Source organism: Eretmochelys imbricata, chromosome 2 (genome assembly GCF_965152235.1).
Source record: "Eretmochelys imbricata isolate rEreImb1 chromosome 2, rEreImb1.hap1, whole genome shotgun sequence".
Classification (NCBI taxonomy): domain Eukaryota; kingdom Metazoa; phylum Chordata; order Testudines; family Cheloniidae; genus Eretmochelys; species Eretmochelys imbricata.
The window spans coordinates 156,948,709-156,976,367 of NC_135573.1; the positions used below are offsets into that span (position 1 = coordinate 156,948,709).

Sequence of the window (27,659 nt, forward strand, 5' to 3'; positions counted from 1 at the left end):
ACAATAGAAGGACTTAAAGATGATAGTTCATAAAATTTGAAATCTCAATTTTTCTTGGTACAGCACCAATAGCCTTAACAGTATTGATGTTTCTGCTTCATTAAGAACAGTTTCTACCCTTTTAGCACCTCACCTTTCCTCTGCCACCAGCAGAGTATGTTACTGAAGAACAAATGGGCACTTCATTAACGGTGGGTAAAGTTTTCAAAAGAACCCAAGTGACTTAGGAGCCCACATTCCATTTTCAAAATGGTGCTTGGGAGGCTAAATCTCATTGAAGGTCAATGGGGCTTAGGTGCCTACACTGTAACCAACCAACCCACCCACCTGCCCCATGGCAGCAAGTCTTAGAGCCTAGATCAAGGAATTGAGTGACGGAGCTAAAAATAGCAGTGTAGACTTTCCTGCTGGGGCTGGAGCTCGAGCTCTGAGCCCCTCCCACCACTCACTGGGTCTCAGAGCTCAACTCCAGCTTGAGCATGAACATCTACACTGCTATTTTTAGCCCGTAAGGAGAGCCTAGTCAGCTGACTTGGACTCTGAGACTCGCTGCTCTGGGGTTTTGTTTTTGTTTGTTTCTTTGCAGTGCAGATGTACCCTTAGGTACTTCTGAAAATGTTACCCATTTTCTCTTAAGTAGCCACATGAGGTAAACTTCTCTAAAACTGTACAGACTGGTTCAATAATGTTTTAGCAATTCTACAAATGAGAAAAGAGTCTGTAGCCCATTTCCTATTTGTTAGTGAAATTCACTTCATCTCTGGAAAGCCCAAGCAGGTTTTGTATGCGCGAAGTGTGTGAAACACCGGGGGCAGAGTTGGACGAAAAACCTGCAGAAGTCCTTCCCTATCATTTGTGTGTAACTGCATTTCTGTAATCACAGATCTCAGGGAATCTCCACAGGCTAGCTCCCTTCTCCACCTACTGCACCAGCCTATATGGGGTGAACAGGACTTCCTCCACAGCTTGCGGATGTCTGTAGGCTGTTACCCAGCATACATGAGGGGTGCTATACAGCTGCATGGTGGTGCTTTATCAGTGACTCACCAACCGTAAGGTTGAGACAGAACAGAGGGTCTTGGGGACCTCCTCAACAGGGTAAGTTTCACCCATGTGCAGATGAAATGGGTTAGGACTAAGAGGACTAATAGTTAGGACTAAGAGCTGCTAATTCACTTCTTGTTGGAACAAATGTTCAATAATTTCACCAACTCTTTTTCTTACTCAAGTTTAACTGGGAAAGAAAGACATGATTTTAGTTAACATAATTCACACTGTAAATAGGACAGTATGGCCATGTCTTATTTTTTAACATTATTCATATCTTAACATCTTTTAGGCTATGTTTACACTACAGACCTTATTGCTGCTGTAAGGTCTCCCATGTAGCCACTCTATGCCAGTAGGAGAGAGCTCTCCTGCCAGCATAATTAAACCACTCCCAATGAGCGGTGGTAGCTATGTCGGTGGGATAGCCTCGCCTACCAACATAGTGCTCTCCACACCAGCTCTTTTGTCAGTGAAACTTATGTTGGTCAGGGGTGTGTTTTTTCACATCTGTGACCGACAAAAGTTTTGCCAACAAAAGTATTAGTGTAGACAAAGCCAAACATTATATCACTCCTGAAACCAGCATTTGTTTGGTGTCCTCTAGATTTTTATTTCTGCTTGTCTTACTGGACACTTGAAAACTCAGTCCCTGTAAACAAATGAAAATAAAATAAAAATACCAACACCCCCGCACACACAAACACATACTTCTTTCATTCCTACTGGGCAAAATTTTAAGGTTCCAGAACTGTACGTTATTCAGCTCTAAGAGGACGAGTTATCTGCCAAGGTAGTTTTATTATTTATGGACTGAACCGATTGATTCCGATAGCTTATTTTTTAAGTAGCTTTGCAGTCACCTCATTCACAATAGTTATGCCCTTTAGAAATATGCTTTAAAACACTATTTATCACAACCACATAACATCATTCAGTAATAATTACTGGAGGAAGGGCCATAAAGCAGAACATTTTCTTCAACAATTGTTCACACAAGGAAATGAGTTAGATCCTTGAAGAAATCAAAAGAGCTCAAGACAACTTGCCTACACATCAGTACATTGTCTTTAATTAGTATTCTGGCAAATGTCTTAGTGAAATGTGTTTTTAAGAAATGTATTCTCTGATTGCACAGAAATGACACCTCCATACAGATTGCTGCGAATTCAAAATATGTACAGCAGATGGAATTTATAACAAACAGCAGCCACTACATTATGTTGTTTTATTAAAATTAAAACAAGCAGGTGTGTTCTGATAAAACTGTGATAAAAGTTAAGCAAACAGAGGTTCATATTAGTCATTGCTTTAATCCAGTTTTCCACCACTGTAACTCTGTTGATTACACTGGAGTCATACTGGTGTACTGTACAACTGGAGTAACTCAATAGTGAATCAGACCCAGAATATTTTAAACATCACATATCAGTCAACAGATCACATAGTTTACAGACAACAATAATTCAACTCAGGTACTTCAAAACATCCCTGGGAATTGTGTGTATGTGTATAATTAGAATTCTGCCAATATAATCAACATTTACCATCATTTTAGTACATCAAGAGAATAACTAAGCAGAAGAAACAATGCATTTGTAAATCAAGTTAAATGAGTTCCCCACCTTTAAACCTGCTATACCTGGTGGACCAGTATCCCCTTCTTCTCCCTGAAATGCAGGTACATAGGTCATGTTAAATATCAAAATGCAGTACAACTACAGTGATTAAAAAAAACCCTTGCTTGTTTAGAATTAAATAAAGTGCTCTCTTCAGCTCTGCATTACTACAGCTTTATGGTGGTGTAACTCCTCTTTCCTTACAGAGAGAATGGAAATACTTTGATTTCAACAAAGTTACACCAGTTTAAAATAGAAATAATCATAGAATATCAGGGTTGGAAGGGACCTCAGGAGGTCATCTAGTCCAACCCCCTGCTCAAAGCAGGACCAATCCCCAATTTTTGGCCCAGATCCCTAAATGGCCCCCTCAAGGATTAAACTCACAACCCTACATTTAGCAGGCCAATGCTCAAACCACTGAGCTATCCCTCCCCCATTGCATTGATGAATCAAGCCCAAGACACAATGAGTTTGTTTGCTGAAAATATATTCTTTTAGGAACGCTTTTACTCATGAATATTAGACTTCACTGGCTTCTGGTGGAAAAAGAAGTTTTTCATAATAATCAATGATCTCATTATCCATAAACACAGATTTTAGATATGTATTTATCAGCTGGAAACAGAACACTAAGGTCACTGTGGTAGATGACCGCACCTGTGCTATGAATTAAAGTCACATAATTGATCTGGGATGGATAGCTCTATCTAAAAATATGATGAGTTATGTTGTACTAAACTTATCACTTAGTTGAACATTAAACTCCATGTGATTTCTAGTTGGATTTCTAGAGCCTTTTGTCACTCAGAGTAGGTGAAAACTGAATTTTGCTTCTGGCTTCACATGGTAATGAAAATCAGTTTCATCTGTGAAAAGTGGGTGAAAAACCCTACGACTGGCTCAGAATGGTGACATTGTACATCTACTTTATACCCACTTTACACTGGAGTAAATTACTTCATGAGGTACAAGGCAATGGAAAAATCAGGCCCTTTCATTGTCTGGGCAGGAATCACTCAAGAGCTGCCAACAAAAGGCTTGTTATAAATGGGGGGTAATAGTCAATGTGTTAAAATCCATAAAGTGATTCACAGGATTCTATGCACATCCCATTAGTATCTGAGACCCAGAACCTCAAAGATATTTAGGTGTCTAGCTCCATGGAAATTAGGCATCTAAATACCTTTGAGGATCTGGGCCTGAGTGCCTCACAAATAAATGAATTTATCCTAACAACACCCTTGTGAGGCAACCATTATCCCCATTTTACAGATAGGGAGGTGAGCCATAGAGAGATTAAGTAACTTGCCCAAGGCCACATAGGAAATCTGTGGCAGAGCTGGAAATATCTTGTAAATCCCATGCCAGTTCTTTCACCACAGACCATCCTACCTTGCTTCTGTCACTGTGGTTACAAGGGGTGGGTCTTTTGGAAGACAAAAAGGCAGGTTTTTCTATAAAGCACAGAGTCACTTCCTGGAACTTAGACACCCACACATTTTGGGAGCTATAACATGTAACCTTGAGCTAACAAAGGACAAAGAGGGATTGCACTGAGCCAAAACACAATGGGATAAAACAATGAATTTCTCCTGCCATACTATAACCAATCCTTCCAACCAAAAACACCTATTATTGCCCATCTAGTGATATTTTTAGTGATATTATTCTAGCATGTTTGCATTATGATTCCTCTCTTTCCCTATCCAACAAGTGTAGCTTTAAGACATCCTGAACTGGATTTGTGGTGATTGCTAGTCAGGATAAGCAAGGCTGGATGCTCTGACTGAAGAGTTCAGAGGAAACTCTACAAGGGGAACCTCATGTTGTTTCCTAAGTCCTATTCAGACTTACCTTACAGGATATGAGCATGATCTGTCCCTGAGTATCCCAATTTGCAGAGGTGGTGAGCCCCTGCAGCTTTCTTTGACTTCCACAGGAATTGTGTGTGTGTGCAGCATCTCTGTAATCAGGCTACTTACGCAGGTGCCTAAATATAGACTTAGGTGCCTACCCATAGGCTCTCAAGTTAGAATGTTTTGGCCTTGGTGTTTATTTATTGTGATACTGTACAATATGTACCATATAACTAGGACCCTTGGCTTGCAGTTTTTACTGAAAACCTCCAAAAAATTCCTGGGTTTTGAAAAAATCAGTATTTGGATTTTTCAGCTGCTCAAATTCCCCAGACCCAGCTCCCCCCCTCACTGACTCTTTGCTGGCCTCCTCAGCATGCCTGTGCAGAGGAGAACAACTGCCAGTTGGTGGCTATCTCAGCTGCACAGTGGGGGGAGCAAGAATGGCAGGGAGACTGTGGAGATCACCAACTGCTGTAGTGACAGGCCACAAGGAGAGGAAAGCTGTACCCCTGAGCACTGGCCCCTCCTGATCCCAGCCCGTCAGCGTGGCCCCAGGGCATACAGTCTCGTCCCCTTCCCTCCACCCTATCTTGCAGGGCACCCCTTTCCACCCATCTCCCTCCCACCCATTGCAAGTGTATCAGGCAACCTGTTCCCCAATAGGCACCTGCTTCCCCAAGATGGCCGCTGTGAGCAGCTGGGCTTAGAAACATGTTACTACTCAGAGAGGAACCCCAGGGCACAGAGCTGGGTCCACTTCACCAGCTGGACAGAGCCCCCTCCTGTCCCTGGGCTAGTAAGAGACCACACCAATCCCCCCATGGGACCAGGGAGTGAGCTGAGAAGTGCTGAGACTCTTTGAAAGAGCTGCTGGGAGACTACGTGAGCTGGGACTTTTGGAATTCACACTGAAGACCTTATATCAAGTGTAACTGCTCAAGTCAACAGTAAACTGTTTTGTAAAAACGAAGGTTTTTTGCAATGGGGATATAATGGTTTCATAAACAATAAACTCATGTTCCTCTAAGGGCAAGTATACATGTGCAGCGCTGCAGCTGTACCATACAGCTGGTGTGGTGAAGACGTTCTGTGCCGATAGAAGACAGCTCTCCCATCGGTATAGCTCTGTGCACACTAGCGCTTATGTTGGGGTAACTAATGTCACTCAGGGGAGTGGAATATTCACACTCCTGAGTGACATAAATTTTGCCAATATAAGTGGTAGTGTAGACATAGCCTAATTGTTGCTTTCTTTCTGCCCTCCCAACCCCAATACTAAACCTGATATTTACCTGGAAAACCATGATGTTAATTTTTTGCATTGATTTTCACCCGTTTTTAAATTCTTGAAATAAAAACTGATAAATTCCTGGAAAATTAATAAATAAATACAATTTGGAAATGAAAGGCCTTACATATAGCATTTAACTACATGTTTAGCAAAGCATGCAGGGCAAAATACTGCTCTCACTACTCTGGTGTAAATGTGGAATAACGCCATTAAAGCAAACCCCAAAATTACATCCTTGCTATTGAAAGAAAAATTTGGCCCATGGTATTTAGGACATGTCAATGTTGGTCAGAAAGCACTTTTTTTGTTTGTTTTTTAAAAAGAGAAAGCTTTGGTGCAAAAGAACAAAAGCAAAAGTGACCTGAATTACTCTAAATATGGCAAACCAAAGTCGAAAATGGAAAATACAAAAATACGCTGGCTTTCAAATGTAGTTTGTTATATCATTTACCTTTGGTCCCATTGGCCCACGCTGTCCAGTCTCCCCAACAGGACCCTACAAAGTATTCTGAGTTTACTGATATATCAATATATAATTTCATATTAATTTTTTCTCAGTAACAAACAAGCTAACAATCACAACCATGGAAAAGTCTTTTAGTAGCAGTTTCAACAGAAAGAATTAAAATGCAAATTTTTTTAAGATATTTTGAAGTCTATCTGTTTAATATTTTCTTGTAATAGGCAGAGTATATAGTGATAAGTTATATTTAAAGTTGCCCAAGTGTTTCCATTCTAAGGAGTTGCTTATAATTTTTTTCAATCACTTACCTAACTGGCTGAAATTGTGGAGGTATGTTCTCAGCCTGGGAGCAGTATTTTTGAAAAGTTTAAATCAAAATGATGTTGCCATTTTTAAGATTGGGGAGAATAAAAAGAAATATACTTTCCCTATTATAAAACATATCTTTGTGACCCTTTTTTTGAGCAGCCCGGGGCTGGAAGTGGTGTTAGATGGTAAAATGTAAAATTTGGCAGGAAGTGACAGTATTCCCTATCTTGCAGAGGTGACTTTTGGTGTTCTGGTGAAAACTGCTTATGATTTGTCAACATTATAAACATTTAAAAAACCCTACTTTATGCATATGCACTGAATTTTTGTAATGCAACCACTTAAACTGCCATTGGTTGTTTGTTTTTGCTGTCTCTGAAAGCTTAGGGCAGGTCTACTTTTAAAATACCCCAGCAGCAGTGCATCTGCACCCAATTAGTGCTTCAGTGAAGACACTACCTACGCCAAGGGGAGGGGTTCTCTTGTCAGTGCAGGTAATCCACCTCCCCGAGAGGCGATAGCTAGGTTGAAAGGAGAATTCTCCCATAGACCGAGTGCTGTCTACACCATGGATTAGGTTGGTTTAACTGTGTCACTGAAGGGTGTGCATTTGTCACACCCCTGTTGGATGTAGTTATATGACCTAATTTTCTTGTATAGACCTGGACTAAGATTAGGAAAGTTCCTAGGTAGTTTCTCTTGAGTTAGTGAGATTGCACTGCCTTCTCCAGTGCGATAAGTATTGGTGCCAAAAGAGTGCAGCCTTCTTCCATTTGAAAGAGGCCTGGTCTACACTAAAAAATTAAGTTGATTTAACTACTTCCAACAGGGGTGTGAAAAATCCACTCCCAGAGCAGCATAGTTAAGCAAACCTAACTCATAGTGTAGAAGGAATAATTCTTCCATCAACCTAGCTACCACCTCGTGGAGAGCTGGATTAGCTATGCTTAGCCCTGGTCTACACTACAGAATTACATCAGTATAACTACATTACTCAGGGGTGTGAATAATCCACCCCCCTGAGTGACATAGTTATACCGACCTAAGTGCTGGTGTGGACAGCTCAGGAGAGCCTTTCCTGATGACATAGCTACCTCCTCTCATTGAGCTGGAGTTATGAAACTGATGGGAGAGCTCTCTCCCATCGGCTTAGAGCATCTTCACCAGAAGCTCTAGAGTAAATGTGTAGGTGCCGATGCAAGTTTCTAATGTAGACTTGCCCTGAGGGAAGAACCCCTCCCGTCAGCATAGGCAGTGCAGCTGTGATACTGTAGGATTTCAAGTGTAGATAAGCCCATAGAAAGGAGACCATGAAATAAGGCAGGAGCACTTTTCTCACCGACTGCACATATTATGCATTACAGAGCTTTCCACTGGTGCCTAGCAAATAGATAAACATAACACAAAGTCTTTGTTGTTTCATTTTCCTTTGTCAAGAATGCACAAAATTAAATACAAAAGAATTCCAAGGTTGCAAAGTGAGACACGCAAAAGTCAGGAAATGATCAAGTTAAGGTTGCCAGCACAGCCCTAACTCAGTTCCTGTTCATGTATGCTTTACAATACAGTCCTGATCCACACTAGATCATCTACTGTCTCAAAAGAAGTTCCTTCTGAATGGAACAGATTAAAATACGGTTATGTTTTCCTTAAACCAGATTTACAGACATATGGTAGGGAGTCAAACCCAAGGAGTTTTTGAGTAACACCTACTTCCAGCTGGTGACTGAGTGACAGTCAAAGCTCACATTCCTACAAAAGGCTGTGGAATGTACTTGAGGTGGAGTGAAATCTCACAGAGTCACATAGAATTGGGGATAGTATCCTGAGACACTTCGGAGAGAGAGGGTTCTCTGACTTAACATTTACAGATACAGCTGCTTTTGTTAACGTTCTGAATGCAGAGCTGCCCTTGCAGGTATAACCAATGCAGTGCTGTGTTTCTGAGTCTGCAGACAGACTGAAACAATGACTCAGAGGCATGAACTCCCCTGCCTCTTCATCTCAATGGGGTGTCAGCTCTACAGCCCAATGATGACACTTGGATGTCAACATTAACTGTCCCACTGTTGATCGTTTGAGCAGATACAATGGAGAAGGGGTCAGAGTGAAGAAAGTGAAGTTGAATATGATAACAAGGCACTGAACAATTAAATATAGGGCTGTCAAGCGATTAAAAACATTGTGATTAATCACACTGTTAAACAATAATAGAACACCATTTATTTAAATATTTTCGCATGTTTTCTACATTTTCAAATATAGTGATTTCAATTACAACATGGAATACAAAGTGTTCAGTGCTCACTTTATATTTATTTTTGATTACAAGTATTTGCACTGTAAAAACATAAAAGAAATTGTATTTTTCAATTCACCTAATACAAGTACTGTAGTGCAATCTGTACTGCAATCTCTTTATCATGAAAGTTGAACTTGCAAATGAAGAATTATGTAAAAAAACTTGCATTCACAAATAAAACAAGGTAAAATTTTGGAGCCTGCAAGTCTACTCAGTCCTACTTCTTGTTCAGCCAAACCCTCAGACAAGTTTTACATTGTTTTGTTTTGAGTGCAGTTATGTAACAAAAAAAAAATCTACATTTGTAAGTTGCAATTTCATGACAAAGAGATTGCACTACACGACTTGTATGAGGTGAATTGAAAAATACTATTTCTTTTGTTTATCATTTTTACAGTACAAATATTTGTCATAAAAAATAGCATACACTTTGATTTCAATTACAACACAGAATACAATATATATGAAAATGTAGAAAAACATCCAAAATATTTAATACATTTCAATTAGCATTCTATTGTTTAACGGTATGATTAAAACTGCGATTAATTGCAATTAATTTTTTTGAGATAATTGCTTGAGTTAACTGCGATTAATCGACAACCCTAATTAAATATTTAAGTATTACATAAAAGCTATATTCAACCTTTAATATTGGGCATGGGAGGGAAGAGTAGAGAGCCCTAAAATTATAGCCCAGCCCACGGACTATAATTAAAAACAGAATTCAGCCCTCTTCACCACATATACTTGGCGCCACCGCTTTAAACAGAACTACCAATTTCTTAATACAAGGTTGAATTAAAGATTTATATAAACTATACAGCAGATTGTCACTGTTTTATAATTATTGCTATAAATTACACATAAAATGATAATATGAATCTTTTGTTCAATGTCTCTTTCAGAAATTACAATCCCATCTAAAGAGATTGTGACAGAACAGATGAGGTACAAACAAACCCAATGTACTTCCTAATAGCTTGTTTTAATTAAAATCCTCTTAGAAGCAGACAATCTTCTTTTTAACACGGGCAGAAACCTCTAGGGGTTTTATAGGATGTAAGTAGCTCACGATGGCAAAGCTTTTCTGCAGTATTAGCATATATCTGAAATCTGGTGTCTGCTTTATTGACCCAAGGCATGGAAAGCAAATGTGGACAACAGGGAAAGCAAACTTTCAGAGTTTTGTTCAAAATCAATAAAACATGTTATCTGTTGGCTACAGCAGACTAACTTGGAAATAGCACCTGCACCGAAAGCAACTCAGAGTAAAGGTGTCATGTAGACAATTCAGAAGGGGCAAGTTTGGCTGCTTGCTTATTTCAGCTGTCTGGCTGCGGCTTTTATTTTTGAAATACGATAGTTTTGGCTACTCTTATTGTTTAAAACAGAATATAAAGAGATGATGCACTCTCTTAAAATGAAACCTGGGTCAAGTGATGTTTCAGCATCATCAGTGAAGCATCAGATCATTTCAGCCCCTGGCTTTTAAAACTGGCCCCTAACACAGTGTTGGCTCCAGCATTCAGCAATCTCTCTAGGCTGGGGGGCCAGGTCCCTTCCCCCAAAGTTATGCTGGCTTCGGACAGAGGGAATGCACAGGAGCAAAATCTGCAAAGAGGGCAGCTGTGGTGGTGGGAAATGGCAGAAACCTGCCCTCCACCAGGTAACACAGCGTTAATCGTTGGTGGCACTGCTATAATGAAGGCATGACCAAGGTGGCTGGGAACACACTGATCAGTGCACCCCGACTGAGAGCAGTCCAATGGAGTCCCTGATAGATTTTAGAGTTGCTCAGACTGGCAAAAATTCTAGGGAGAGTGATGGAGGAAACAATACCATGCTCCAGCCCTGACTGGCTCAGTAAGGGGCATTTGGTACTTTCCTGCTCTAGGCAGAGTGAATCTGGCTCAAATACGCCAAAAAAACCCAACTGTCTGTGATGTGAACTCTGTGCAGAACTCTACAGCTTACATCAGAATGGGAAAAAGCCGACATAACCGCTAGGTCCCGTGTTTGCTTTTATTGGTGCAATGCTCATGAAACTGAGCAACTAACACAGCTGTGAAACCAAGCACAGGGAGGGCAGGTATGTGCAGCATTCTCAATCCACTTCAGTCCCCACCTGCAATATCCCCTACTCTTCAAGTCTTCAACTGTTTTTAAGCAGAAACATCCTATTATGCCCAAACATATGATGACTTTGTGATATAAACAAATGCCCTGATTAATTATTCTATGTGACCTACAACTCAGAATTTATAGTTAGGTCTCTGAAAGTGAAAGGCTAGAACATTAACCCAGTGTGTCATTCCAAGTGGTGTGTTTCACAGGTCTGCCAATCATAGCTGAGGTACCACATATGGTGGTGCACTGAATTGCCCTTTTAAAGACTTACTTTCATTTCACTACGGAAAGCATGTCTGAGTCTGCTTCTGAACATTGGAGAAACAGTGAATTTGTGTCAATTTCATTTAATTGTTCATTTTGAATTCACAGAGTTTACAGAACAGCACAACAGCAAAAAAGTATTAGAATTCAGGAAAGCAATTTTGGAAAATAAAGGAATCCAGCCTGTGGGGTATGGAAGAGGGAGTAGAAGAGTTTTCACAAACTCCCCGAGTTTGTATCTTGGAGATTATAAACAAGAAGTGGTCACAGTAGGCAGACAGTGACCCTGGATACTGAAGTCTACAATGTCAAAGGCTGCAGAGTAAAAAGGATAAAGGCGTATGAGACAGAAGAAGAGGCTTTTAGACAATCAGCACTTGGTCATTCGAGACCTCTGTAAAACAAATTTAAATGGAACAGAGGGGGTAAAAGCTAAATTATAGGAGATACAAGGGGAGTTAGAAGAAGAACATAGAAATTGAAATTCCAGACCAGAGCAGTGGTCTGTCTAGTTCAGTATCCTGTTACGGACAGTGGGCCGTTCCAGATGTTTCAAAGAAGCTGCAGGAAACACATTAGTGGTCAGTTGTGGAATAAACTACCCAGAGGGGAAATCAGTCACAGGTTGGCTTATGCCAGGATACATAAGAGTGTCACATTCATTCTAAAAAAGGATTGTATCCTAGTTAATGTAATTAGAGATGTTTTTATTATCTGTATAAATGTACAATCACTCTGAATCCTGACAATATTTTGACTTCACTCTTGTGGCAGTGAGTTCCACAGGTTGGCTATACATTGTGTGAAATGATTATTTTCTTCTCTGTTTTAAATGTGTTGCCTTTCAACTTCACTGATTGTTCCTTTAACCTTGAGTTATGAAACTGGGTATATTTACCTTCTCCTCGTTATTTTGTATACTTCACTGTCATGTATACTCTTATTCATCTCCGCACTAAACTAAGCACTCTCAATCTTTTCAATCTCTCCTCATGCAGAACCTTGTCCCAGCCTCTAATCCTTTTTATTGCCCATCTCTGTACCCCTTTCTTTTGAATACCTCTTTTTTGAGACAGGATGACCAGATCTGATAGGAGTATTCTAAGTGTGGGCACACATAGATTTGAGTAATGGCATTATAATAATCTTCAGTATTATTTCCTCTCTCATTCTCTATACAGCCTAACATTGTTTGTTTGGGGGTTTTTATTTTTTATTTTTATTTTGACAGCTCCTACACTTTGAGCAGACCCTTTCACTGACCTTTACACAATAATTCTTTCTCCTGAAAAGTTTGTTAATTTAAAAATCAAGGTTGCATAACTAGGCAGCTTGAATAGTGGGGCTGGCGGAAAAAAAGGGAGGAAGGAGAAGTGTTTTGGGTTTTTTGAAATGTTTAGGTGAGAAAAAAGTATGTATTAAGGCTAACGGAAAGGAGCAGATAACGAGGTAGTGAAAAAAAACCTGCACTTTAACCCCATAAACTTTTAAAACTGTAACAGATCAGAAAATATATAAACTAATCAACTGTCCCAAAAAATTACATAAAAACTATACAGATTTTCTGGGCAACAACCTTGATAATTTAGTGCAACATAAATCTAGAGCTACTCAATCAAAACCAGTAGAATCACTCCAGATTTCACCTGTGAGAGACAGATCGAGGTCCTCTACTCCACATTTTTCTTAAGACAGAAAGAATAGACTGTTTCTGCATAATTCAGAATAATATAATATGGATGAACTAGTTAAAATACCCAAAGTCTTCTAGTCTTCCAGACAGACAGAATATAAAATGGGAGGAGTATATTTCAAATGATTTTTTTTTTGTTTTGAAAACTAAATAAAAAACCAAGCCAAAAACCTTACATTTGGCCCTCTTGATCCTGGAACTCTGGGTTCACTCAACAAACTGATGCTCCCTGACCCTTCCATGTCCTATCGTGAAAGAGGAAAGAATCACAGAATGTTACATTTTACCCTCACATCCATTTTACATCAGGACTTTCACTTGAATCTTAAAAAGCAAAGACATTGAAGAAAAAACAAATATACTTTAAATTTTTCTCCAAAACCATTTTTCTGTCAGTTCATTGCTAAGTATTAGAGGTGAGCTATATTCAAATGTGGGAACAGCACAGTGATCCTTTGTGTCAACTGAGAACCTCGCAGCGTGATAGGTTTGTCACTTTATCAACCTTCCGCATTATTTCACATTGAAAAAAACAGGAGAATGGAGTGAAAGCAACTTTCCATTTTCAAGAGTACTTTGTAATACTTTAAATTCTGGTGTAGGATTTGTGTTTTGTCATTTAACTATCTCAAAGCATTATGCTGCTTTGTATAGCTGTGTGTATTGTAATTAATTTTCAAAGCTAAATTGCTTAAACATTTATATCTGTTCTGGCAAAGAAGGCTCTGGAGGCATTTTGCCAAGCAGCCTAATTATGATTCAAGAACTAAAGTTATTTCTTCCTCTCACAATTGAACGTTGGGCTCCTGCCTGCAATTACTGTGGATGCAAAAGGCGATTCACATGGCTCACTGAAATGAGCATGAGCTGAGAGAACAGCAATGTCCATACATGGGGAAAGGCTCTCTGAAGCAGAGGGCAGATCTCTATTACAAGGAAATGTGCATTTTCTTTAGATACGTGCCAATTTTACAACAGGGGAGACTGCAACACTTTTTCTCAGTCTGTTTCTACCTCACTTATACTCCACACCATCAGGGCAGAAAAGTAAAGCTGAATGCTGCGGAGCCCTTTTTTCCTTCTTTCCACAAACTGTAAGTCAAAGGGCATCAAATATCAAATGAAATCTCTATTGAGATGATGAGCTTTGAACTGTTTAGCTGTTTGCTCACTTCCCAAGGTGAATGCACTTGTGCTGCACGTTCCTTCGCCTTGCCTCCATTGCGCTTTAATTGGTCTCCTTGTGGCAATATTTTTCCATCGAAGACCATGCCTAATGCCTATTTTATATAACACACTGTCATTTTTGACACTCATGTGTTTTTATTAGGTTTACCAGGTACCTTCTGTAATACAGACTGTTCTTTTGGCAAGCACAAGGGCCAGCAAACCCTGTCTCTTTCTTTCCCCAGTGCAGCTCAGTTTTGGCACATAATTAATAACAGTTGCTATCAAATGCTGAAAGCAGTGCTTTGCAGAAGAGACATGCTTAGGGCAATAAACAGATTGCCCTAATGAAACTGGCATACCAACTTGAGAACAGGCACAGCATTGTCTTCAGATGGCAGAAGGAGGAATCAAAATGATCATGCAGGATCAGCAAGTCTATTCCTAGATGGGATTTCCAGCTAGACATGGGGAAAGGACAATCATCCTGATCTTCCTGGCTTATGATTAAACAAATACAGTTCTGCTATTCCAGCTCAGAGCTGGCTGGCCAATTTATGTTGTTGGAACCAGCCCTTCCTACACCTCTGTATGGTGCCAATGCAATGGGGCCCCAATCCTGATTATCTCCTGCAATTCTGGCAACTTCACACCACTCAGACTTAGGGGGAGGAAAAAGGCAAAATTTGGCCCTAATTAGCCAGCTGCAAATTCCCTCTGCACAAGAGACCTCTCGGTTGGGCTAGAGGGGCAAAGCTGGAGTCTATGTCAACTTCCCAGGGATCGTGTGGGGATTGAGACAGAGCACTCTCAAACTTCACCAGCTCTCAAGGGGTTGATGGTCCTAGTTTCCAGCTGGAGTTCCTAATTACCTGGCATAAGGCATAGCCCCCTGTAGGGGCTCTGACTTATGTTGGGGTTTGGAACATGGATGGCCATAACTGGATCCTAACTGTCCTCATCCCATCCTGAACCAAGAGGTTCCCTAGTAACAAATACAGTGGTGCTCCTTAAAAACTAATGCATTGCCTGAGATATCTACTGGCCAGATTCTGGTATCTTTATTCTGGTTTAGTAGCGCTTTAGTCCATTAATAGTTCCATTGACTTCAATAGAATTACTTGGGGAGTAAGGTATGAATAAGGGTATCAGAATTTGTCCTTAAATAAGGACATAACCTCCGTATTTAGCATATTCAATGTATTTCCTAGAGTAAGTATAGGGAAGTATAAAGGAACAATGCAAACACTGAGGGAACCACATTTATATATCTCAGATAAAACTGACAAGTTCTAAAGGTCTCCACTCTATCCTGGATAAGATGTTTGCAAATTGTCAGCCAAACATTTTTTATTCCTCGTATAAAGTTAATCTTGGTTACTGGTCTGATGTATATTATGTCCTATACAGAAAAAAAAATTAGCTAGAGAGCCGTTCTTGAACTGAACAGCCAAACAAACAGGGAGAGAGAGGGTGACCCATACATAGGCATAGATGGAGGTTAAATGCCAACCTTTTAACCTTAGCAAAAATATGGATGTTTAAAACCCTACCACAGCCTGATCCTCTACCCCAAGTCTGCCAGAAAGGGAAGACAGAATTTACCTCAGTGTGTTTCACTCACAGTGCTGAGATTCCGATATTTTTCTGCACTATGAACTGTTTTCAGATAAAGGACTGAACTGAGCCCTAGGTGAGTTCAAATTTTAAAACAGAGGAGGCACTATATGCATGAATAAAATGTAATGTCTCAATTTTCATTTGTTTGGTTTTGTGAGAAAATGTTCCTATTCAGGATTACACCGCATGAGGTCACTACCAAATTTCTGCATTTTGTGTCTTTTAGGCTTGCATAACTGACCCACCTATACCAAACTTATGGCCTCTAAAATGATAGCATGTGAAAACTGGCATGTTAAAGCAGAACCCGAAGCTCAGGTTTAATGCACAACAGCAGCTGTCATCATATATTTAAGTCTACACTATAAATTATTTACACACTAAAATAAACTACTAATTTGTGAAAATTGTGTGATAAGAGCTTTAGCTTATAGCACAACAACAATTCTGATGTTGGTATTAAGATCACTAAATATTTATATAAAAGTAAGTTAAAGAAAGCAATTACCAATGAACAATAATTACTGCCAAATAGAGGGCTAAGTTCCACAGAGATAAAAAACAGCGAACAACTTATCTGTAGATTGGGAGAAAATAAAGTAAACCTGAAGAGAAACTTTATAGACAGTATTCAGTTTGATCAAATTTGTCTTAAAGATAGTTAGACATGAAAAGCGTTAATGAGTATGCTGTCCTTCCATTGAAACCAATAACTTTGTATATACAATTAACTCTTTTAGTAGAAGAGCACCTCAAATCCAAACCCATAGCCTGGGCCAGGTGGCCCCGGTGGTCCTGGTGGTCCTTGAGGCCCAGGCTTTCCAGGCTGCCCATCAGCACCTGCCTGGCCTTCTGGGCCTGGTGATCCAATATCTCCAGCATCTCCCTAAAGCAAAAGGGCAACAACATATGATTTTACTGAACATTTATAACAAGTAGATATAATTACAGGATTTGTCTGACTGAAAATTATGTTCACTGATTTAATTAGGCTGCAGAATAATAATCTTCTGGACTTCTTCCACCCAAGGAACCCAAAGCACTTTTCAAAAATTATTGAATTAAGATTTGCAACATCCTTGTGATGTAGGTTTTGCCTCATTTTATAAATGGGAAATGGAGACAATGAGAGCTGAAGTCATTTGCCCCAACAAAGCAGGTCAGTAGTCAGAGCTGGGAACAGAACCCAGGTCCCCTGATTCTCAAGCGCTGGGCAAAAAAATATTGAAATATTACAAATATTTTCATTTTGTTAATCTGCTTTATCTTTGCTTTCTTTCAACTGTTTTCAGGAAACTTTTGATAGGCAGAATACAATGCCAAACTATGGGTGACACACTATACCTGAAGGATGTTGTTATGCTATACTTCAAAATAAACAAAGTTTGATCTTTTTACCTTTGGGCCAACTGCACCAGGTAGACCTTGATCACCCTGTAAAATAAAACCAGTGCCAGTTAATTGAGCAGGATTAAATGATTTAGGCATAGAGAACACAGATATATGTTCTGCTTAATTTAGGTTTCAGTGAATATCTTTGTTGTTGAATTTACTGAGGTCACAATGCTGGTTTATAATAATCATTAAAGCTGCTGGTTAAAAAAACAACCTTCAGTTGAGTAGTTACATCTGCAAATGACTAGCACTTCCAGCGTGGTTTGTAGACAGGAAGCAATCTAGTATTTTGATTATTGCAGCAGGTTTTAGAGGTTTGGACCACACAGAATCAAATATCAAGGGTGAAATCCTCACCCCATTGAAGTCAATGGGAACATTCTCATTGAATGCAATGGGAGCAGGATTTGATCCCAATCAAATTGTTAGTATGGCCCAGTCACAGAGTGTTAACACTGCTACAGATGTTTTTATGGTTCCACTGTGGTAATCTAGCAACCTGATTTTCTGATACACACACGATCTGTGACAGATCTCTGTGTTTGACAAGGGATATAGGAACCTTAATACACAAGCAGAGTTCCTGTATTCGGTGTTCTCTGAATGGCACAGGTCAGACACTGCAAATGTCAGCCTGCCTATGTACTCTACAATGGATTGACATCCATCTGTTCTTCTCCCGCACTCAGCTTTTGCTGAAGCCTCTCTCACACTCCATCTCTTTTCCCTGCCGTTCTCTTCCTATTCAGTTTACAGAATAGGCAGAAACCCAGAGTATGAAAACAGTTAGTGTGAATGGAAAAAATCGCTGAGTTAATAGCAATACATATAATGTCTGGCCAAATACTATAGGCCCTACACAAACAGACAATGGGCATTTTGACATATGAGCACTCAACCGATAGAGTAAGCACCAATGATAAAACAACAGCAGACAAATAAAGAATGAGTTGTTAGAAAAAGGAATGACAGGAAGCATGTAAAACTACTCTCGACAGATGGGAATGGATTTGGCAGACTTGATGCTGCTGCTGTGCACTGACTGTTCTTTGAGCAACTGTAGCATGCAGAGAGCTTCATTTATAATTTAATTCTTATCAAATTCATACAGTGAGGAAAATAGGCTCCGAAAGACAAGCCAACTGGCTTTATCCCTCTTTCTGAGGAACGTGCTCTGAATGAAAATGGCATTCTTCCAAGTAACCCCTCTCCCCTCCAGACTTTCACCCGACAATCTGAGATGCAGGTTAATTTAATTTACTGTAACCAGGCATCTTTATTCTTCTCAGGACCCTCCCACAGGAACTGATCTTGCCCTACTGAAGTCAACCGGAACTTTGCCATTGACTACAAAGGACACAAGATCAAGCCAAAGATGCCTGAGCTCTGGAACAAGGAACTTATTTTAACTCTCTCTGGTCCATGTTGGCTTGGTGTGGGGATTACTGGAGTAGCCACACAAAGGGGGCCAGAGCACCCCATGTGTACCACAGTATTGCCAACCCTAAATATTCAAAACTCATGATTCAGCCTCAACAAAATCATGAGACTGGCTTAAATATCCTGAGATTTTTTAAAGAAAATATTGGGGTTCTTTTTCTTTGCCTTCTGTTTTTTGAGCCTTTATGGTGCACTTAGGTCCCATTTTCCAGATTTTCTCTGCAACAATAAGGGACAGAAACTTACTTGATTTTAATGAAAACAGAGATTCTCATGCAATCACTTGACTCCAGGACAGGGGTGGGCAAATGTTTTGGCCTGAGAGCCACATTGGCGTTGCGAAACTGTGCAGAGGGCCAAGTAGGGAAGTCTGTGCCTCCCCAAACAGCCTGGCCACCGCCCCCTATCCGCCCCTCCCATTCCCTGCCCCCTGACTGCCCTCCTCAGAATCCCCGACCCATCCAACACTCCTTGTCCCATGACCCACCCTCCCGGGACCTCCGCCCCTAACCGTCCCCCGGGACCCCAGCCCCTATCCAACACCCCCTCCTCGCTCCCTGTCCTCTGACTGCCCCGCCCCCATCCATACCCCCACCCCCTGACAGCTCCCCTGGGATTCCCACGCCTATCCAATGCCCCCTGTTCCCCATCCCCTGACTGCCCCCCCATAACCTCCACCCCATCCAATCGCCCTCTGCTCCCGTCCCCTGACTTCCCTCCGGGACCTGCTGCCCCTTATCCAACCCCTTCCTGCCCCTTTACCATGCTGCTCAGAGCAGCGGGAGCTTGCAGCCCCACCACCTGGCTGGAGCCAGCCACACTGCCTGCACTGCCCAGCAGGAGTGGCGGGCCAGAGCGCTGACGGCACGGCACGCTGAGGCTGCAGGGGAAGGGAGACAGCGGGGAAGGGGCCAGGGGCTAGCCTCCCTGTCCTGGAGCTCAGGGGCCGGGCAGGATGGAACCGCAGGCCAGATGTGGCCCATGGGCCGTAGTTTGCCCACCTCTGCTCCAGGAGCACCACCTTTAAGAAAACACCAAATACTGCAACACTCATGACAAAATTGCAAATGTAGGCAACATTGGCACCGTATAGGTGGTTTACACCTGCCCTCACATAGGCCAGGGCAGAAGGTGAAGATGAGAATGGACTATAGAATCCACAATTAAGTAGTTCCAGTGATCTAGCGCCCCACAAAAATGCAGCGGAAAATCTGCAGCAGGGAGCTGTGCTGCAGCTATAGGCCACTCTTGGCTGGAGGGGTGGATTTCACCTGCCCCATGTACTTTACTTGCATAAACCCAATTATTACTCTGCCTTTCTGTGGATGAATTACATGGAATTGTTGTACATTATCTATTGAATAAAATAGGACTAGATGCAACAGGACATTATAAGGTTGTTCAAACATCCATTTCAGACGTTTTACCAAGCATTAGGAGCTGGATTCAGTAAACTATTCAGGGCTTCCTGCAGCTCAGAAGCGACAAAGATTTTACGCAGAACTGAGCCCTTAGATTTTAAACTTACTTTTTCTCCTTTCTTTCCAGGAGGGCCAACCATTCCATCAAGTCCAGGATGTCCTTGGGGTCCCTGCAAATGCCAGTAGATATAAGCACCTGCCCCAATCACAAAGAAAATACCCTGCCCAAATGAATTTATTTGAACTAATACAACTTAAAAAATAAACTCTAATATGCCTTAGTCACCTCCTATTCTAGTGATTTGTATTTCTGAGTTTTCATTTATGATGTGTTGGTCTGTATGCAACTGAAGAGTGACACTAATACTTAATGAGAAAAAACTTTCATGTAAGGACTGATATTGCTTGCTATTATGGTCCTGATTCTGCTTTTCATGCAATCAGCAAGAGGTTTAAGTGTTTGAGGAGTGCAGGATCCAGTTTTCTGTCTACTTGGAAATGTTGGCATCTCTACTTCACGGGCCAGATCCTGGACTCCAACTCTTACCCCTTTGCACCATAGTGACAGTGCCAATGGGGTGGAGAGCCACCCTAATATGGCACTTAGGGATTCCCCTGACGTCAGGGAATCGTTGGATGGCACGGAACTGGTAAAAAGCCCATTTACAATTTTTTTTTTTTTATACAGGACATTGGACAGAAAAAAACCCATAAGCAGCATTCCTGAGATGGACTGTGGCTGTGGCCACAGTGGAAGAGGATGGGGCTCAAGTGTGCAACACTCTAGCCATCTCCAGCTGGAGGAGTGACCATTCTAGCCAATATAATTTAGAGCCTCCCTTAGGCCCTTTTCCCTGTTCCCAATCCCCAGTCCTGCAAGGAGCTGTCTGACTGTTCCCACAGACAGGCCCAACACATGTTAAGTGAAACTGGAGGGGGCTCCTGGAGAAAGGAAGAAAGAAGAATGGGGAAGGGAATTTCGGGGCCCTTGTGAATGGGACAGACACAGGAAGAACTGTGGGGAGAGGAAAGAAGAAACAAAGAGAACAAAAGAGAACAGGGAAAAAAAGGGGAAACTCAGCCACACTGCCAAATTAAATGTGAAAATGTAATATGAAAAGCCAAAAAGGAGTTTGAAGAACAGCTAGCCAAAAACTCAAAAGGCAATAACAAAATGTTTTTTAAGTATATCAGAAGCAGGAAGCCTGCTAAACAACCAGTGGGGCCCCTGGACGATTGAGATACAAAAGGAGCACTTAAAGACGATAAAGTCATCGCAGAGAAACTAAATGAATTCTTTATTTCAGTCTTCACGGCTGCAGATGTTAGGGAGATTCCCAAACCTGAGCCATCTTTTGTAGGTGACAAATCTGAGGAATCATCACAGATTGAAGTGTCACTAGAGGAGGTTTTGGAATTGAGAAACTTAACAGTAACAAGTCCCCAGGACCAGATGGCATTCACCCAAGAGTTCTGAAAGAACTCAAATGTGAAATTGTGGAACTATGGTTTGTAAACTGTCCTTTAAATCAGCTACTGTACCCAATGACTGGAAGATAGCTAATATAATGCCAATATTTAAGAAGGACTCTAGAGGTGATCCAGGCAATTATAGACCGGTAAGTCTAATGTCAGTACCGGGCAAATTAGTTGAAACAATAGTAAAGAATAAAGTTGTCAGACACATAAAAGAACATAAATTGTTGTGCAAAAGTCAACATGGTTTCTGTAAAGGGAGATCATGTCTTACTAATCTATTAGAGTTCTTTGAGGAGGTCAACAAACATGAGGACAATGGGGATCCAGCGGACATAGTGTACTTAGATTTCCAGAAAGCTTTTGACAAGGTCCCTCACCAAAGACTCTTACCTAAATTAAATTGTCATGGGATAAGAGGGAAGATTCTTTCATGGATTGAGAACTGGTTAAAAGACAGGGAACAAAGGGTAGGAATAAATGGTAAATTTTCAGAATGGAGAGGGGTAACTAGTGGTGTTCCCCAAGGGTCAGTCCTAGGACCAATCTTATTCAACTTATTCAAAAATGATCTGGAGAAAGGGGTAAACAGTGAGGTGGCAAAGTTTGCAGATGTTACTAAACTGCTCAAGATAGTCAAGACCAAAGCAGACTGTGAAGAACTTCAAAAAGATCTCACAAAACTAAGTGATTGGGCAACAAAATGGCAAATGAAATGTAATGTGGATAAATGTAAAGTAATGCACGTTGGAAGAAATAACCCCAACTATACATACAATATGATGGGGGCTAATTTAGCTACAACTAATCTGGAGAAAGATCTTGGAGTCATTGTGGATAGTTCTCTGAAGACGTCCACGCAGTGTGCAGCGGCAGTCAAAAAAGCAAACGGGATGTTAGGAATCATTAAAAAAGGGATAGAGAATAAGATGGAGAATATCTTATTGCCCTTATATAAATCCATGGTACGCCCACATCTTGAATATTGCTTACAGATGTGGTCCCCTCATCTCAAAAAAGATATACTGGCATTAGAAAAGGTTCAGAGAAAGGCAACTAAAATGATTAGGCGTTTGGAATGGGTCCCATATGAGGAGAGATTAAAGAGACTAGGACTTTTCAGCTTGGAAAAGAGGAGACTAAGGGGGGATATGATAGAGGTATATAAAATCATGAGTGGTGTGGAGAAAGTGAATAAGGAAACAGTATTTACTTGTTCCCATAATATAAGAACTAGGGGCCACCAAATGAAATAAATGGGAAGCAGGTTTAAAACAAATAAAAAGAAGTTCTTCTTCACACAACACACAGTCAACCTGTGGGACTCCTTCTCTGTGAAGGTTGTGAAGGCTAGGACTATAACAGGGATTAAAAGAGAACTGGATAAATTCATGGAAGTTTAGTCCATTAATGGCTATTAGCCAGGATGGGTAAGGAATGGTGTCCCTAGTCTCTGTCTGTCAGAGAGCGGAGATGGATGGCAGGAGAGAGATCACTTGATCATCACCTGTTAGGTTCACTCCCTCTGGGGCACCTGGCATTGGCCACTGTCGGTAGACAGGATACTGGCCTGGATGGACCTTTGGTCTGACCCAGTACGGCTGTTCTTATGTTCTTAAGAGTTTGGTAGCTAAACTGCCCAGAGATTCTGTCTGTAGTGAGCATGTTCAAGCCCAGGGCTGCAAAAGTGAGCAGTAATTTCCCTATAATTCCTCTTTATGGCTGCTGCAGGCCACTGTGGTGCTGGGCAACAGAACTCAGAGCAGGGAGACTGTCTCTCTGGTGCTTGCAATCAGGGTGGCTCTGTCCCCTTCTAGTGGTGGCTGGGCCACATGTAGAAATTGATGAGCCTGCTACAGTCACTGCTGAGGAGCCCCCCAGTTGGGCAGCATTTCAAGCAGCAGCCTGTACAGGGAATTGAGATTGTGACGGAGCACAAAACGTGGCAGGTGGTTTCCAAATGTAACACTACACCATGGAGGGCGTTGTCAGCAACGAACGAATGAGGCCCTGCACCCCAAATGTTATTACATTTGTCTGGTGCTTTTTAGGATGACCACTACTGGCCTCACATTTACCACCCTTCTCGCATCACTTTCCATTTTTACCTCCTGGACCCACTATAGTTGATACGGTATACATTTTTAACATTAACAAAATTGGAATGATTTTCATTATGTTTTAGGTCTATTTTATATTATACAGTGAATATTTTGGCTGGGAGGGTTGAATTAACATTAAAATTGTAATTAATTATTCATGATTATGATTATTACTCATGCAGTGTACAGTGATCTAAAGTCTTATCGTCATATGGCTGCAGATGTGCTTTATAGCTTTGGAGTAGCCTCAAGTACGCTATTACTTTACATTTAAATTCTTCTGCATCACTGGTCTTTACAAAATTGGACATGAAAACCATTTTTTCAAGAAATGTAACCACATCAGTGCTGACAAAAGTTGCAATGAGCTATTTCAACTTCATGTATATTTAACAAACAAAACTATGTAATCACATCAATAACAGATGCTATTTAAAGCAGTTAGTAAAAGCGATATTTCCAGTTACAATAGGCAGTTTTTAATCCAAGCCTTTTCAAGACATGTTTCCAATAAGAGAGCTGTTAAATAACTAAGTCCTTGATTCAGCCAGGTACTTAGGCATAGGCTTAACTTTAAACAGATGAGCAGTGCCACGGGAATCAAGACTACTCACATGTTTATGTAACACAAGGGTTGGTAGGGTTGCCAGGCATCCAGTTTTCAACCAGAATGCTGGTTGACCCCCCGACCGGGCTGTTAAAAGTCCGGTCGGCAGCACAGCGGGGGCCTGGGGCTAAGGCAGGCTCCCTGCCTGCCCTAGCTCCCTGCGGCACCCAGAAGTGATAGCCAGATCCCTGCAGCCCCTAGACACATGGGTGGCCAGGGAGGCTCCGTGCACAGCCCCTGTCCTGAGGGCTGGCTCCACAGATCCCACTGGTTGGGAATCACAACCAATGGGAGCTGCGGGCACGAGGGCAGTGTGTGGAGCATCCCTGGCTGCCCATGAATCTAGAGGCTGCAGGGACCTGGCAGCCGCTTCCCAGGAGCTGCGGTAAGCGCCGCTAGGATCCTGCACCCTGAACCCCCTCCCTCCCCCCCAGCCGGGAATCACCTCCTGCACTCAAACTCCCTCCTGGAGCCCACGCATCCCCCCCCCCCCCCGCAACATCCCAACACCCTGCCTCAGCCCCCTCCTGCACCCCAAATCCCCCATCCCCAGCCCCACCCCAGAGCCCGCACCACCAGCTGGAGCCCTCATCCGCCTCCTGCACCCCAACCCCCTGCTCAAGCCCAGTGAAAGTGAGTGAGGATGGGGGGAGAGCCAGCGACAGAGGGAGGAGGGATAAACAAGGGGGGTGTGGGGCCTCGGGGCAGGGGTGTTTGGTTTTCTGCAATTAGAAAGTTGGCAATCCTATAAACACGTGCTTCAGTGCCATGCTGAATCAGAGCCTAAATCCTGAAATTGCTGAGTGGATGAGGAAGCCACTTATGTTACACATGTAAATTACAGAGGGCCAGGCCTGATTTTCTTCTTACATACATACGTACATCAGTGTAACTCTGGAATAGCTACACTGAAACCAGCGGAATGACCTTGGTGTGAAAATCCATTTGCAAGTGGAGAACGAGACCCATGTTCACTTTAACAGCCTGATTTTAGAATCAGGATTTTTAATATTAATTATTTTATCCTAAAAAGGATTGATTCTATCATTGACCCCTAGATTTATACAGCATGTCGAAGAGTCATGAAATCTGCAAAACTTTAGTCAGATCAATTTCTCTAAAAGGCATTCAAATTCCTTGATTTTGGAAGAAACTAAAGTGTATTAAAATAAGGGAGATGAATAGCTTAGTCTATTCAGCTAAGTATACGCCCACAATTAAGCAGTTTTTACAAATTGTGGAACAACACACGAACACAGCCATCAGATGACAGTGTAGCATAAGTGGAAGGGTTCACAACCTATAGTGCTGGTATAACTGGATCTATATTAGTGACCACACAGAGACCAGTACTGTGAGGAGTTGAGCACCCTGCACTTCAAGGACTTCAGTGGGTGTGGACAGTGCTCATTGCCTCAGATGTTCAGGCATCCTGGGCCATTAATCACAATGGAAGAGTTACCATTGATTTCAGTGTGATCAAGACGCAGATCCATAGGTCCCAAACCTGACACCCTTACTTATATGAATAGGCTTTACCCTTTTAGTCAGTGGTCACAATGGGACTACTCACAAGGGTAAAGGTTTTACAGGATTGAGACCACAGGCCTTGAAACCTTCAAAGGTTTATGCTTAACTTTACATTGTGACCATCAAAGTCAATGGGACGATTCAGAGTAAAGTTATGCACTTTGAAGGACTGGAGCTATTGCCACATTCCATCTTCACAGCAGCCATAAAGCAGTACTGCGTGTACCATCAATAGTTGGACACTCCTTGCACAGATAGTCGTACTGTCTACTTTTCACATGCAGAAATCCTCTGCAAACTTATTTCATTAGGCAGAGGCACATTTGACTTATTTCTGCTTTGTAAGCAATAGATCTCTAAGGCATCATCCAAATGGAAGTGTACATTTTGTATTGTGGCATCTGTTTTTTTTTGTATTGTATAGTAAAAGGCAGTTTAAAATTAAAGTTCATGAAATCCAACATTATGCCAAAGGTTAAAAGTTCACTTCTGAAGTCTAAATATGTATGTAAAGAATATATATTCCTTCACTTTCTTTTAATCTCCCAGAGTGAATTTGTAACATTTTTCAGTAAGTTTTGGTTATGTTCATTTCCAGGCCATATCTTTGTATTTACTTTTCCTTCTTTAGATGTAAAACAGCAACACTCAAGACACTGAAAATCAATTTTAACATACAAAAGCATTGCAAAGCGCTTTCTAAAGCAAAACTTGCAAGAGCAGTACATAAATGCAGCAAATAATGGACTACGGCAACAGATTGTCTTGCAAGATTTTTCAGTGAAATTCCTCAAACTTGCAGTAATACTCACCAGGAAGTCTGACCTGGTTTGGGATGTGATGTTAGACAATATTTTGTTCAGAATATCACAGCTACATGACTTCTGAGCAGCACTGCAACAAGAATTATAATGTTTTGTTTTTTATTGTAGGGCAATATCCTGATTCCAGTCTCTGGCTTCAGAGGTTTCTGACAGATGCAGAACCAATGTGGTTTTGGTGCAGGGGTTGTGAAAAGGAGAGGGAAGGAAACTGGAAGCTAAAGAGCACAACTTTGTGGTGGACTCGAGTGACAACTTCTCACAAATTATGTCAAAGCTATGGTCGAAGCCCAGCTCACAGGAAACAGTTGGGGGCGGGGAGCCTAGTTATGTAGATTCCTCTGATGATACTGCAACAGCTGCCATAGTAGTGAGTTGACTCAGAGAGGCCACTTAAAATGGAATTTAACAAGAGGGTCCAGCATGCAAGACATTGCAGAGTGGGTAGTGACTTCTGGTCTCAACAATGTCTTATCTGAAAAAACTTCCATTGATTTCAATGGCTTTAGATGAGGCCCAGAGTATGTACTTAACACTATCCCTATTCACAAAAGCATGCACTCAAGTGCTTTGCTGAATCTGGCCTTACTGCTGAATCAGTATCTGAGGCTATGTCTACACTACAAATTACTTCGGTATAACTTATGTCGCTCAGGGGTGTGAATAAGCCACCCTTCCGAGCAACATAAGTTATACCAACGTGAGCTCCAGTGTAGACAGCTCTCCCGCTCAAATAGCTATTGCCTCTTGCGGAGGCAAAAGTTATTAAGCCGACGGGAGAGTTCTCTTCTGTCAGCTTAGAGCGTCTTCACAAGAAGTGCTATAGTGGTGCAACTGCATCAGTGCAGCTGTGCCGCTGTAAATGATGTAGCGTAGACATAGTCTTAGAATCTCAGGAGGCACTCAGCATCATGCAGGATTGGACTCCCATGATCATGAATTGATATAGACTATGCCTGAATCTGTCCTGTGAGTTTATAAAGAAAACCCCACCATATCTAGTAGGCTTAGATTCTTGCTAGAGTGAAGGAATGTGTCAACAACAATGTATCACTTAGTGAGAAAAATGGTTTGGGGATTTCAACGAAGCTCAAAGGTTT

At 41.5% G+C, this 27,659-nt stretch overlaps 1 protein-coding gene across 1 annotated transcript in view; it reads right to left on the minus strand.

The window, feature by feature from the left end:
• Positions 1-27,659, minus strand: part of COL15A1 (collagen type XV alpha 1 chain) — a 208,371-nt gene that overhangs the window by 71,916 nt on the left and 108,796 nt on the right. Inside the window, exons 13-18 of the mRNA XM_077809195.1 lie at positions 20,131-20,193; positions 17,166-17,201; positions 16,519-16,653; positions 13,157-13,225; positions 6,271-6,315; positions 2,673-2,717 (exon numbers count right to left, since the gene is read on the minus strand). Of these exons, the coding sequence (XP_077665321.1) occupies positions 2,673-2,717; positions 6,271-6,315; positions 13,157-13,225; positions 16,519-16,653; positions 17,166-17,201; positions 20,131-20,193 (393 nt within the window). The remainder of the gene's footprint in view (positions 1-2,672; positions 2,718-6,270; positions 6,316-13,156; positions 13,226-16,518; positions 16,654-17,165; positions 17,202-20,130; positions 20,194-27,659) is intronic.